The following is a 13,001-nucleotide window of genomic DNA, read 5'->3' as shown; positions in this document are numbered from 1 at the left end:
TTATAATTCCAAACCCTCAGCTATGTATTATATCCACTGCTTATTTTGAGATCACAGTAACACAACTCTCTCTCTCTCTTCTCTCTCTCTCTCTCTCTCTCTCTCTCTCTCTCTCTATATATATATATATATATATATATATATATATATATATATCTTTTGAACATAACTGTGAATGTGCTTATAATTCTGGCTTACTTTGGAGCCATCCTAAACCATGGAGTAGGGTGAAAGACAGAGCCTTATCTCAGATAAGGTAGGATTCCTGACAGATCTTAGGTAAAGTGCTTTATTTCTGAAGGTGATATTTGTCTCTTTCTTAAGTATCATTTACAAAGTTCTCACATATTACTTCCTGAATCCATCTGAACATTAGTTAACGTAATATATTACATCTGAAACATTAATCAAATAGAAAACCTAAGAGAATTCTTAAACAAATCAGACTCTCCTTGTTACCTTTCAAAATATGTTTAAATCCTCATCTCAGTGAAAAGAGCAACAGAAAATTATATATAAAATTATATATATACATATATATCTTATTGATAACAAGTTATCTTTTTTGAAAATATTTATTTTTTAGTTGTAGTTGAACACAATACCTTAATTTTATTTATTTACCTCTATGTAGTGCTGAGGATCGAACCCAGGGCCTTATACGTGCTAGGCAAGCGCTTTACAGCTGAGCCACAACCCCAGTCCCACAGGTTATCTTTATCCAGTTACAAAACATTAAATGACATAAATGCCAACCAAATTGGTTATTTCCATGTAAATCTGAAAGAGACTATTGCTATGGACAATTTTAGTTTGGAGAATACCAACTTGATTAAATGCTCTTAAGCTTTACATTTTAAAAATCTTGTATGTTTGTAAACAGGTACAAACCCTAATCCCTTAAAAACTTAGTTTCCCTAAGTAATAAAACCCAACATACACAGGAAATTCTTTTGATAAGAGCAGATCAATGTTTTAAGGAGCCCTAATTGTTTCTAAATAGAGAATTTGCATTAAAGGTTAACCTTAGGGGGAAAAAACCTTGAATAACTTGGACTATGCTGTTTATAGCCAACTTAATCACATATGCAAGCTTTTTGAGATTTACCTTCCACAACCCTTTTGCAACTTACTCAGACATTCTACAGCTTGTTTGCATCCTTAGTTTTGTCCTCTCTTTCATCTTGGACTTTAGCATGAGAATATTTCTTTATCATTCCCTCTAACTTTTCATACTAAAATATATTTCCATACCTATAACTTTCTTCTATCTCTTTTCTGGTTTCAGGCCCTTTCTTAAATGTACATTCTGAAACAATCCTTATGAAATTTCTGAATTTAGACAAATCACTCCTTTTTTTCTTTTTTTAATTTGTTTTAATTAGTTACACATGACAGTACAATGATCTTGACAATTCATACATTTGAATCAGATGGGGTATAATTTCTCATTTTTCTGAGAGTACAGGTTGCAGAATCACATTGGTCATACAGTCACATATATACATACAGCAATAATAATGTCTATTTTATTCTGCTGTCCTTCCTATCCCCTCTTCCCCTCCCCTCCCCTCCCATCACTTCTCTCTACCCAATCTAATGTGACCCACTTCTTTTTTTTTCCCCTCACATCGTCATACCTGTATTCTGTATAACAAAGGGAGTATCCTTCCCTGTTCCATGCAATTCCCCTTCTCCTTTCCTTTCCCTCCCACCTCTCTTCCCTATCTAGAGGTAATTTTCCTCTCATGCTCTTCCTCCCTATCCCATTTTGAGTCACCTCCCTTATATCAGAGAAGACATTCGGCATTTGTTTTTTGGGGATTGGCTAACTTCACTTAGCATAATATGCTCTAATGCCATCCATTTCCCTGCAAATGCCATGATCTTGTTATTTTTTAGTGCTGAGTAATATTCCATTGTGTATAAATTCCACATTTTTTTTTATCCATTCATCCACTGAAGGACATCTAGGTTGGCTCCACAGTCTAGCTATTGTGAATTGTGCTGCTATAAACATTGATGTGGCTGTGTCCCTGTAGTATGCCATTTTTAGGTCTTTTATGTATAGTCCAAGAAGAGGAATAGCTGGGTCAAATGGTGGTTCCATTCCCAGTTTTCCAAGGAATCTCCATACTGCTTTCCAAATTGGTTGCACCAATTTGCAGTCCCACCAGCAAATCACTCCTTTTTAAAAAAAAAAAAATTAGTTGTAGATGGACACAATATCTTTATTTATTTATATTTATGTGGTGTGAGTTTTGAACCCAGTGCCTCACACATGCAAGGCAAGTTATCTGCCATTGAGCTACAACCCCAAACCCTAAATCACTCTTTTTTTAATGAGGTAAAAATCTGTTTCACAGTACTTAAAACACAGCTGAAACTTTTGTGCTCTTTGCATATAGAATTATACCTGTTAGAATTTTAGCTCTTCATAACCTAGCTTTCAGTGAAGACCCAAAACAAAGCAGTCTTAAACTGTTTTCCCATTTATCAACAACTTATAAAAACACATTTATGAAGATTAATCCTATTTATGTTAAAAATCATTTACACATTTTAAACTTAAGTTACCCATGAAAACCAAGGTATTAGACAAGTATAGTTAACACTTTAAATTAGTTATTCCTGCCAATGAAAAAAAATCCTTTTAAAAAAACCCAGACATTATACTTTAAATATTTTATAGAAATCAATGCTCTCTTGATTGGCTGGCTACCTAGAAAACCTGTAGATTCATAATCTAAGACCTCTTTACTCATATCTACTTAACCCATTTAAGTCATATGAACTGAAAGACATTTGGAACCATTTTTTTAATGTATAAGCATTCATTTATTTATATACTAATTTTGTACTATGTAACTGATAGAGACACAAGCACTTATGTAGACACAACATACAATACAGGGTGTGCATATATATACATAAAACAGGAAACAAGGGTTTATAGCTTTTTGTTTTGTAGGTATTAATTCCCTACAGATAGGAGACAAAAGAACTATCAGATTTAACCTTTTAGAAATCAAAATAGAGTCTATCACAGATTTTTACAGTATCCCCAAATTCCCTGTGTGTGCCATGAGACCAAATGAAACAGTATTTTATCATCCTTGATTTCTTTTTTCCTTTCTTCCTAGGACTATCTTTCCAGTACTTGAACATAGGGCCTAGAGGGCTATCTGGGGGAATTCCTGTGTCTTCCCCTGTAGAGTTTTCTTATTTAGAGGCTCAGCCTCCCCACTGGAGGTTTCTTGTTCTGTGTGTCCCCATCCTGCTCTCCTGGGTGTGGTCCCTCATTTCTGATGGTCCCCTATCCATTTTGGAAGTTTCTTGCCCTCACAGCTCAGTCACATTTATAAAACCTCAGGGATGTGCTGAGGGATGTGCTGACCATCAAGGAAGTACCTCTTTCTTGAGAATAGATTTTCCTACCTTGGTCCAGCATGGAGTTACCTGGTCACTGAGGTGCTTGCTTGGGCCCTTTCTCTGTGTTGAAGATCCACTTTTGGTTTTGGGTCCATTGTGAGCCACAGGGACTGAAGGTTCCCTCCTCCACACCTAAGTGCTGCAACAGGGCAGCAGGACTCCTCTCCTCTGAGGAAGGAGTCGTCACAACCCTCTAGCAAGGTATGGAGCCCTACATTGAGCACCAAAATTGTTAGACATACAGGGTGCTGCAAAGAATCAACATGCTCAGCAAGGCAAACTTTACTTCTGCAGAAGGGCATGCCACCAAAGTCTGGCAAGCAAGCACACTTGGGAGGACAATCCACCTGTTTTTATCCCTAATGCAGCACTGCCCCTTGCTCTGAGAGGAGAAGCTTGGGTTTATAATTTATAAAATTGGCTAGTTTTTGCAATGAGGAGGGTAAAGGGGAGCTACAGTTAAAATGACTACGACTGGATCTTACATCCCAATTAAGCTAAATGCTATATTCTGAAAATGGGCCACTGAGTTTTCTATTCCTCATGTATGTGAATTTGGGCAAGGCCCTGTACCTCCTTAAGCCTCAGTTTCCACATGCAAACTGACTTCCTTGAGTTGTTGTAAGTCTATAAAGGAAAGCACTTGGCTCACAGGAGCAATAAAATCATTAGCTCTCTTCACACTCACCCTTCACTCTTCTGCCAGAATACCCACCACCACCACCACCATTAAGAAACACAATTTTGCAAGAAACCTTTGTGTCTCCTTAACAGCTACAATGGTTAGGAAATTCTGCTACAGGTGGTGAGGAAATCCTCCTTGGAGCTACCCCTTGAGGGTCCAAGCCTTTTACCTGTCCTTGTCTCCTTTTTCCCCTCTCCCCACCTCACATGGCACTAGGATTGTGTGGGCAAGAGCCTAGAACCTTCACTGGAAACCCAGGTTCACATCTCAGCTGAGTCACCTTTGACCAAGTCCTGAACCTCTTCTGGGACTCTGCTTCTTCCTTTGGAAAATGCTGGACTGTAACAGCGCCCACCCCTTCTGGTCCGTGTTAGAATTTCGCTGAGACCACACAAGGAGAAACCTGGGCAGAGCTCCTGGCCTGAACTGAGCGCTCAATAATAATATTTCCTAGCTTTCAGGCAGGCCATCATCCATCACGACCTTAGCTCCACACCCTAGAGCTCTGTGCCCTCAGCGTCGAGGATCTGGTTGTGGCGGGGAGGTAAGGTTGAGATGTTCTATCTCCTACCACAGTTAACCCAGGAGGGGTCCCTGGGTTAGTGTTATTCCTAAACTCGCGTCCTTGAGGGGAGGTTCTTGTTTCCTGAGTTAGCGCCGCCTTGTGGTGAGTCCTGGTCACCTCCTCCTAATCTCTGAGAGCGAGAAAACTCCGAAAGCGTTTGGCCAGGGATCTGGAAAAAGAGCTTAGAAGGAAAGGGACCCTGAAGGATTGTTCCTCCAGGGGAAGGAAGACTGAGGTGCGTGAGACGAGTTATTTGAGGAGAGCCTCCTTCACCTCCGGCCTAGCATCAACCAAAAAAAGGTTATGACCTAGAGCTGAAGAAGAAGTGGAATTTAGACCTTGGGAAGTGCGCGGTGCCTCAGCTCCAGTGCGGTCTTAGCGGGAGGCCACAAGCAGGCCTGGTACCTTCATGCCTGAGGGTCTGAGCCAGGGATCCTGCGTTTTACCCCGAGGTTGAGCGCGCCCTGCCTGGCCCGGCCCGAAAGAAAGAAAGCGCAGAGTCAGCCCGGGCTCCGGCAGGGGCGCGATGTGCACCTCAGCACTTTCTGTTGTAATCCCCGGGGACTGGGGCCAGATCCGCGGCTTCGGGAAAGGCCTCGGCTCCCCAGGGAAAACCAGGGCAGACCACAGCCTGTCTGCTGACTCAGGTCCCCCACCCCTGGGAGAGGGAGCCAGGCGGGGACCCGGCCTGAGTATAAAGGCCCGCGCGCCAGGCACGCGCGCAGCCTCTGCATTTGCCTCGCGTGCTGCGCTCACCCACCCGGTGAATACCCTATGCTGGGGTGGGGGAGGGCTAGAGGAGGGAGAGCTCTTGGCAGCCCCGATCCAGCCCCGGGGTCCTTCACATGCTACCCGGGTTGGGCAAGCTCTGGTTAGACAGAGGGGCTCTCAAGAGCTGAGTGCGTGGTCCCATCCTTCCTGTCCGCAGCAGCATGAGCAGCGCCCCCGCGCCGGGCCCGGCGCCCGCCTGTCTCACGCTCTGGGATGAGGAAGACTTCCAGGGCCGTCGCTGTCAGCTGCTGAGCGACTGTGCAAACATCAGCGAGCGCGGAGGCCTACGCAGGGTGCGCTCGGTCAAGGTGGAGAACGGAGTGTGAGTGATCTCCCGGTGGCGTCTGGGCTGGGTTGAGGGGATGCCAGGTTCCCCTCCCAAGCACAAATCCTGGGATCTCAGCCTCCACCCCTGTAAACCCTGGGGGAGAGTCACCAACATGGGAAATCCCTCGGCCTCTCCAAAACTCCGGACCCTGACACAAGACAAATCGTGGGAGAGTTGTGTCCTCATGCCCTAAAGAGAAAAAGGCAAGAAGCCATCATTGGAGCCAGCCCGAACGCCAGCGAAATTTCCATTTTAGTTATATCCTTCCCACTTCTTTTCTCTGACAAAATTATATAGCTCTGCACTTTAACAAAATAAGCCAAATCCCTTCGGGTGACACCACCCCAGCCTCCTAGAGACCCCAGCCTGGGGCTTTTGGGAAAGTGAGATTCTATGCAGGTCCCGAAATCCTTGAGGTAGAAGTGCTTGGGCGGATGATCTTTGTAACCTAAAAAATTCCTTTCAACCTGGGGTGCCCTGAGTGGGAAGCCTGGGTCCCACAAACCCCAGATAGCTGCCAGTTTGGAAGTCTTCAAGAGAGGCTGAATTCCCGGCAAGGGGTTGGAGAAAGAGATTGGGTTTCTTCTTTTCATCCACAGCAAATAAAGGGGAAGGGGAGGAAGGAGTGAAGCTGCGCAGATGCCTCCTAGTTCCCCCTCTCCTTTTCCAGATGGGTGGGCTTCGAGTACCCTGACTTCCAGGGACAGCAGTTCATTCTGGAGAAGGGAGACTATCCTCGCTGGAGCGCCTGGAGTGGCAGCAGCGGCCACCACAGCAACCAGCTGCTGTCCTTCCGGCCAGTGCTCTGCGCGGTGAGCACAGCCCACTTCCCCTCATCTCCTGCTTCCTGGCTCCAGGCCCTGGCCCCACCGCGGCGGCCAGGAAGGGGCATTCGCCCCTTGTGCGGGGGTGTGGAAACACACTCCTAGACAGGTGGTAATGGAACCAGAGGGAACTAGACCCAGAAGGGTCTCTGAACATTGGAACTGGGGCACCAGATGCCTGTTAATCAGCACCACGGACAGCGTCGAGGCTTGCCAGTCCTGTGCGCCCTGGTTCTTCACATCCAGTCATCACATAGCCCTGTGTGGTTGGGGCAGCTATTCTTAGTTCCATATGCAGTTGTGGAGATAAGGTTCAGAGGGACAATGTGATTTCTCAAGGTTACAAAGGGTTAACTTGGAGATGAGACTAGAATTCAGTCCAGGGATCAAGGTTGAGAAGGTCAGTCTCAGTGTGTGTCTGTGTGTTGGGGGGGGGGGGCGTAATTAATCAAATACACTGGGGAGGAGGACCTCCCTTTCCATCCGTGTTGACTTAGGTACTGGTACAGCCTGGAGCTGGGGGTGGAGGGCACAGGACATAGCCCAGTCCAGCTCTCTGTTTCAAGATGCTGAGGAGCACTGTAGGGGGAAGACCCTGGCACTAGGGAAGCCAAGAGGTAACAAACACTGAGGCCCCGGCCTGTCTGTTCTGCCTCTGCCATCTAGCACTGATTAGCTGGGCCTTGCCTTGAGAGAGGTTGCATCCAAGATGCTGGGCAGGGGGTTGGGTAATCAGTGAAGCCTTTAGGGAACTACTTTGATTAGTGGGCCAGACGTCCTTTAGGACCTCTGATTTTCCTATAAAACAAAAACAAAAAAAAACAGGCTTATGTCACAAGATGTCCTTTACTCCTGATCTGAAAAGGTCCCTGGGGACCTCCCCCATATACACAAGTCTCATCAGTCCAAAGCCACAGGAGGGGCCATGTGGGGCCTCTGAGCATCCCAGCTTGTCAGACTGCCAGGGAGCTGAAGGAGTGAATTCTGGGAGTGTTCATAGAGTCTGTACAGCTTGTGTTGGGCAGGGGATGGGGGAAATGGAGCTGAGGGTGTATTCATCAACACCCTTTCAGGGGGCTGATCTCTCTGTCCCCCTTCTTGTGCTTCAGAACCACAGCGACAGCCGTGTGACACTGTTTGAGGAGGACAACTTCCAGGGCTGCAAATTTGAACTCAGCGATGACTACCCCTCCCTGCCCTCCATGGGTTGGGCCAGCAAGGACGTGGGTTCCCTCAAAGTCAGCTCTGGAGCGTGAGTCCTGGAACTGAACAGGGAAAGTGGGAAGAACAAGGAGGCAGTGGGAATCAAGGAGGAGATGGGGGGAAATAGTGGGGGCTCTAAGAGACATGGGGACCTGAGGCAAGGGGAAGTAAGGGGGTGGATGGAGGAAGGAGGGAGTGAAGAATGAGAGCCAGCAGAACAATGAGGATGAGCGAGGGCAGGAGGCAATGGAGGTTGGGAATAGAAGACTGGATGGGACAAGTGATAGGAAGACCCAGAGGAGTGTGTGGGGCAGGAAAGAGATCCAGGGAGGGAAAGTTAAGCACTAGTTTTTCAGCTGAGGGGAGGGTGCTGGGAGCTGCAAAGGGGAACTGCTAGTGGAGGGCATGGGTCGGGGCAGGAGCAGATCCTACTCACCAGGGTTTCCTCACTGGCCTAGGTGGGTGGCCTACCAGTACCCAGGCTACCGAGGCTACCAGTACGTACTAGAGCGGGATCAACATAGTGGGGAGTTCCGTAACTACAGCGAATTTGGCACACAGGCCCACACTGGGCAGCTGCAGTCCATTCGGAGAATCCAGCACTAGGTTCTACAGCCCCAGCCACCTCCCCAGAGGGCTGTCAATAAAGAATCCTGAACCTGCCTGCCCCTCTTGCCTCCTTCTTGGTGTCTTCCTTTGTGATCTCCATCATCACACTCTGAGGGCTACAAACTGATCCTCCCCTCAGCCCCAGGATCCTGGACTATCAAGCATAACTGGGCTTAGGGTGGATGTGGGTAGGCATTGGGGGGCTGAGGAGATGCTGGTAAGAGTTGTGGGGATCCTGTTAAATACATTCTCATACCTCTTATTGATAAAGTCCTACCAGGGTGGGTCAGGGGACTGCAAACCCGGGGGCACACTTGTCATCCTCTGGACAGTGTGGATATACCCCCACAGCAGGGCTTTTAGCTAGATTTCAGCCTCTACCCACACTCGGGACCAGATACCATCACACAAGGCAGAATTTCCTTAAGACTATGTGGAAGATCTGTTGGTTTCTCTTGAGCATCCACCTTTTATCTCTTCAGCCATTATCTTCACCCTGGTTCCCCATCCAGCCAGAGAATACTACCAGCCTCCTTCAATAGTCTCCTTTCCTGCATTCTCAAGACAGGAATTAGTGAGAGGGCTGGACCCAGCCCCAGGCCTTTTGTTTGAATAATTAACAGAGGACCCGTGAACTAGAGTGTCCCTCAGTCATTGAGTTCTGGGAGAAACTGGGCATGATGGCATATGCCTGTAATCCCAGTGATTCTGGAGGCTGAGGCAGAAGGATGACAAGTTCAAAGTCAGCCTCAACAACTCAGTTTTAGGATAGTGGCAGAAACTCACAGTCACGACAGGGTTGAATATGGCAGCAGCCATCAGAGATGCTAGCTCCAGTGTGGTTTTCCTCCAGTGACTCCTTTGCAACAGTTACTGGTATCCCTTCCTCCACATAAGCAGAATTTTCTGAGGCTCTTTGAACTCCTCTCAGCTTCTCCTGCATGGATTCTCCTGTTGTCCAGCCCCTAGTAGGGAGGGGCACCCGAGAGCCCAAACAAGGCAGGGTGATATTGGAGAGCAGTCTGACTTGAATCTGGGCTGTGCAAAGTCAGGAAATTGCTCCTTTGGAAAAAACTCTGGACAAAAGTCAAAATATTTGGAGCCAAATCACATAGCATCCATGAGCCTCTGTTCCCTTCTCATAACTGAGGCTATTGGTTCCTGCCTCTTGTGTCTCAAGGGATTGGTGTATGAATGCAATGGGAAACCCCTGAAAAGGTTTGTGGTATTATGAAAGAGTATTGGGGTAGTCAATGTAGGGCCCTCCTACCCTTGCCCCTCATGAGTCTTTGGGTTGAGGCACTAAAGGACAAACTTATAGGTGGGGTATGGATTCTGCTTTACACCTGAGTGGCCTCTAGAGTTTGTGGCCCCTGTTGAATCTTCTTAATACCCTCTATTTTTCATCTGTTTCACTAATGAAGGACCTGAGATTTGATGAAATCACTCATTTACTTGATGACAAAACCAGGCTTTGAACACAGGCTCATAATGTAAAATCCAGGCCAAGTGGAGGTTGATGTGAACTGTATGCTAACTCCTCAGGTGTCAGCAGAACCCCAAACTTCTATGGGCCTCGGACAAGTATGAGGTTCCTGGATGGTCAAGACTCCTCCCCTCCCCTTGAGGAATGATAATAGTAATAATGGGTAGAAGTATAGAATTTCATCTATACACTTCACATAGGTTATCTTATATGAAACTCTTAATTCTATATGCAAGTATTATAATTCCCACTTTATAGATAAGAAGACAAAAGTACAGTGCAGGGGTTATGTGGCTGCTTCCAGAGTCACTCAAACAGGACAGGAGGGTGCCAGGGGTTGAACCCAGAACCCCATATAAATTGGCTTCAGAATCCAGCAGCCTGCTTCCCAGAGTGAGCCAGGGAAAAAGGGAGATCTGGGTGCCTGCACTTAACTGAGCTGCCCTCCATCCAGGGGGTTCTGTAGTCACTGGGGAGAATTAACAACATGGCTTCAGGAACCAAGAGCAGGACCATGAACAAGGCACTGGTTTTGTATAATGAAGAAGCTGGTGAAGGTAATATTGCTGCAGCCCTCACCAGCATGGATCTTTTAGGTTTTCCTGGACTGAGGATTCAGGCTTTGCTCCCCACATCCATTGGCAGTTAGGGAGTGGGGGCTTAAGAAACTTACCAGCACCATGTAGGAGCACTTATCACCATCACTTACCAGCCATGTAGGAGCAGGGTAGAACAGAACCCACCAAGGACTCTCCACTGGCTTAAACCCTGACTGCACTGGCAGCAGGACAGGATAGAGGAGGTCAAGACCCAGGTGAAGAGGGAGAAACTACCCTCCTACACACAAACTTTTGCCAGTGTCCCACCCGTCAGCACACAAGATTTTGGTCAGGCTGGGAACAGAGCATACACTGCTGATCTTTGCCTAGTTCAGAGCTGCTTTGTCTGGGTAGATCCCCTGAATGCCTCTTCCTTCTGCCTCTGCCTCCTGCTAAGAATATTAAGTGGGCGAACCTTGATGCCTCCCAGCTCGTCCAGCTCTTTCCTTCTGTTCCTTGTTGTCTTTTGTCAATAGTGGTTGGGGAAAGCAGTAACAATAGGTCATGTGATCTTGGCCCTACCTTCAAGGTCCTCTTCTCCTGTAGAGTTGAGAGTTTCATCCCCAGGAAACATCCCAATCCCTCCCTTTGCTCCACCAGATTCTGTTTTACATGTCCTGAATCCCCTATCCCCATCTTCCTAGGATTCCCTGAGGTCTGGGATCCTCCATATTCTCCCCAAGACTCTGCCCTCCCACAGTCCTCTCTGGCTCCTTTGTACCATTTACTAGCAAAAGTGAACACTCCAGCAGTTATAACAAGTAAGCACAGGTTCAGGGCACTGCAGAAACCCAGCCATCCTCAAACAGGTAGCCTAGGACCAGGGTCCATAAACTAATTCTGTCAGTAGTCACAGGGTACTGCATGGCCACAGAAGTGTGCTTCTGACCCAGGGTCCCATCTTCATTCGGCTAGAATCCCTCTTTAGTCTCCTCCTTCAGAGCCAGGAAGTCCCAGAGGTATCCAGAAACCCTAGACCACCAGAGAACCACATCAGCTTCTTTGCACAAGCTAGGAGATGCCATGTACAGTGCACCTTCCTATCTTTTTTTGGGAGGCAGTACCAGGATTGAACTCAGGGGCACTGGATCACTGAACCACATCCCCAGCCCTATTTTTGTATTTTATTTAGAGACAGAATCTCACTGAGTTGTTTAGTGCCTCACCATTGCTGAGGCTGGCTTTGAACTCATGATCCTCCTGCCTCAGCCTCCTGAGCCGCTGAGATTACAGGCGTGTGCCATCATGCCCAGCCAGTCCTATCTTGACACTTGTACTGCTACAGCCTGGTTCAGGGTTAATCAGCATGGGAGTGATTGTGAAAGTGGGGTTGGAGGACAAACTAGGATGACAGGGAATGGATAAGGATGGGAGAGAAGTAGTTGTAGGGGGAAGTGGAAGGGGCAGTCAGGAGTCAACCAAGAAAAGCCAGCATAGACTTTCAGTGTCTCTGGAGTAGACCGAGCCACAACCAATTTGCAGAAAGTGAATGGATAAGAAAAGGAGAGGTGAGAAAAAGGAAATGGAAGGGAGATGGGAGCAGGACAGAAACCAGGCAGAGACTAGAAGGCAAGGGGAGACCTAGAAGGGGTGGGGGAGGGAAAGGAGAGGGTAATCCAGGAGAAGTTGCCAAGGGAGATGCCCAGCGACCCCGCCTGAAGCTTGGGACCATAGAAAGGCAGGAAACCGGTGAAATCAAGGGGAGACAGGGAAGGGGATCGGGTCTCTAGGGAAGAGCAGAGAGTGGGAGACGAGGAGGAGGGAGAAGGCGCGGGGGTGGGCAGAGATAAAGGGAGCAACGGCTGCAAGGCCGGGAGCGCAGCGACAGGCGAGAGGGAGGGAAGCGGAAATTTAAAAGTGAAGATGCAGATAACGCAGCCTGGAGACGGGAACCCGGGTGGGGGTAGGGGGAGGAGAGAGGAGGAGAGTGAGCAATAAGAGGGGCGGGAGCGGGCTGGAAGAAAGGCTCTGGGGAGGGGGCTGTGGTCTGGGGGTCCCAAGAGGGACAGGTACCCCGTCCCTCCACTGTTTGCAGAATCGGGAGGCGGAAAAGAAACGCGCTGGCTGCCCCCTTCGGAGCTTGAGGCCAGGGCCCATCCCCCGCGCGTCTCCCGGGCTGCGGGACGCGGGGGGCTGCCGGGTGCGCTTGGCTGTGGCAGGGCGCGTTGGAGACTTTATTGCGATGGGAAGATAAGAGGGGCGGGGGCGGGGTCCGGGGGGCCGAGGCGGCCGCACTTTAATTAAAACGGAAATTGCGGCCCCTGCCCGCGCGGGGACCGGAGGGTTCCAAGCCGCACCGTAGCTGGGATCATCGCTCCAGGACCCCCACCCCCACCCCTACCCCCGCCACACCCGGGCTGCCCCCTCCCGCCAGGCCCTGCCGGACCCGGCGCAGTCTTTTCCTCCCTGTCACCCACTGTCGCCTCGGGCGGGGATCGGTGCCCCCGAAGCGCAAAGCCTGACGCGCCCCCCTTCCCCGCCCCCCCATCTCCCACCGCC

General features: G+C 48.4%; 1 protein-coding gene across 1 annotated transcript; it reads left to right on the top strand.

Moving 5' to 3' along the window:
• Positions 1-5,614: 5,614 nt before the first annotated feature.
• On the top strand, positions 5,615-8,414 carry Cryba2 (crystallin beta A2). Its single transcript, XM_046439524.1, has 4 exons — positions 5,615-5,775; positions 6,452-6,593; positions 7,715-7,857; positions 8,267-8,414. Exons 1-4 carry the CDS (start codon positions 5,615-5,617, stop codon positions 8,412-8,414), a joined length of 594 nt encoding a protein of 197 aa, XP_046295480.1.
• Positions 8,415-13,001: the final 4,587 nt, after the last annotated feature.

Source organism: Marmota monax, unplaced genomic scaffold (assembly GCF_021218885.2).
Source record: "Marmota monax isolate L192 unplaced genomic scaffold, Marmota_monax_Labrador192_F-V1.1 WCK01_AAM20220418_F8-fsc00041, whole genome shotgun sequence".
NCBI classification, from domain to species: Eukaryota; Metazoa; Chordata; class Mammalia; order Rodentia; family Sciuridae; genus Marmota; species Marmota monax.
This window is presented reverse-complemented; position numbering and strand designations above follow the sequence as displayed.

What these genes read in the sequence shown, in the direction of transcription:
- Cryba2 (XM_046439524.1), top strand. Translation starts at nt 5,615, where the DNA reads ATGAGCAGCGCCCCCGCGCCGGGCCCGGCGCCCGCCTGTCTCACGCTC. An exon ending in GTCAAGGTGGAGAACGGAGT is followed by an intron (nt 5,776 to 6,451) that starts GTGAGTGATCTC and finishes CTCCTTTTCCAG; the next exon opens with ATGGGTGGGCTTCGAGTACC. An exon ending in TCCGGCCAGTGCTCTGCGCG is followed by an intron (nt 6,594 to 7,714) that starts GTGAGCACAGCC and finishes CTTGTGCTTCAG; the next exon opens with AACCACAGCGACAGCCGTGT.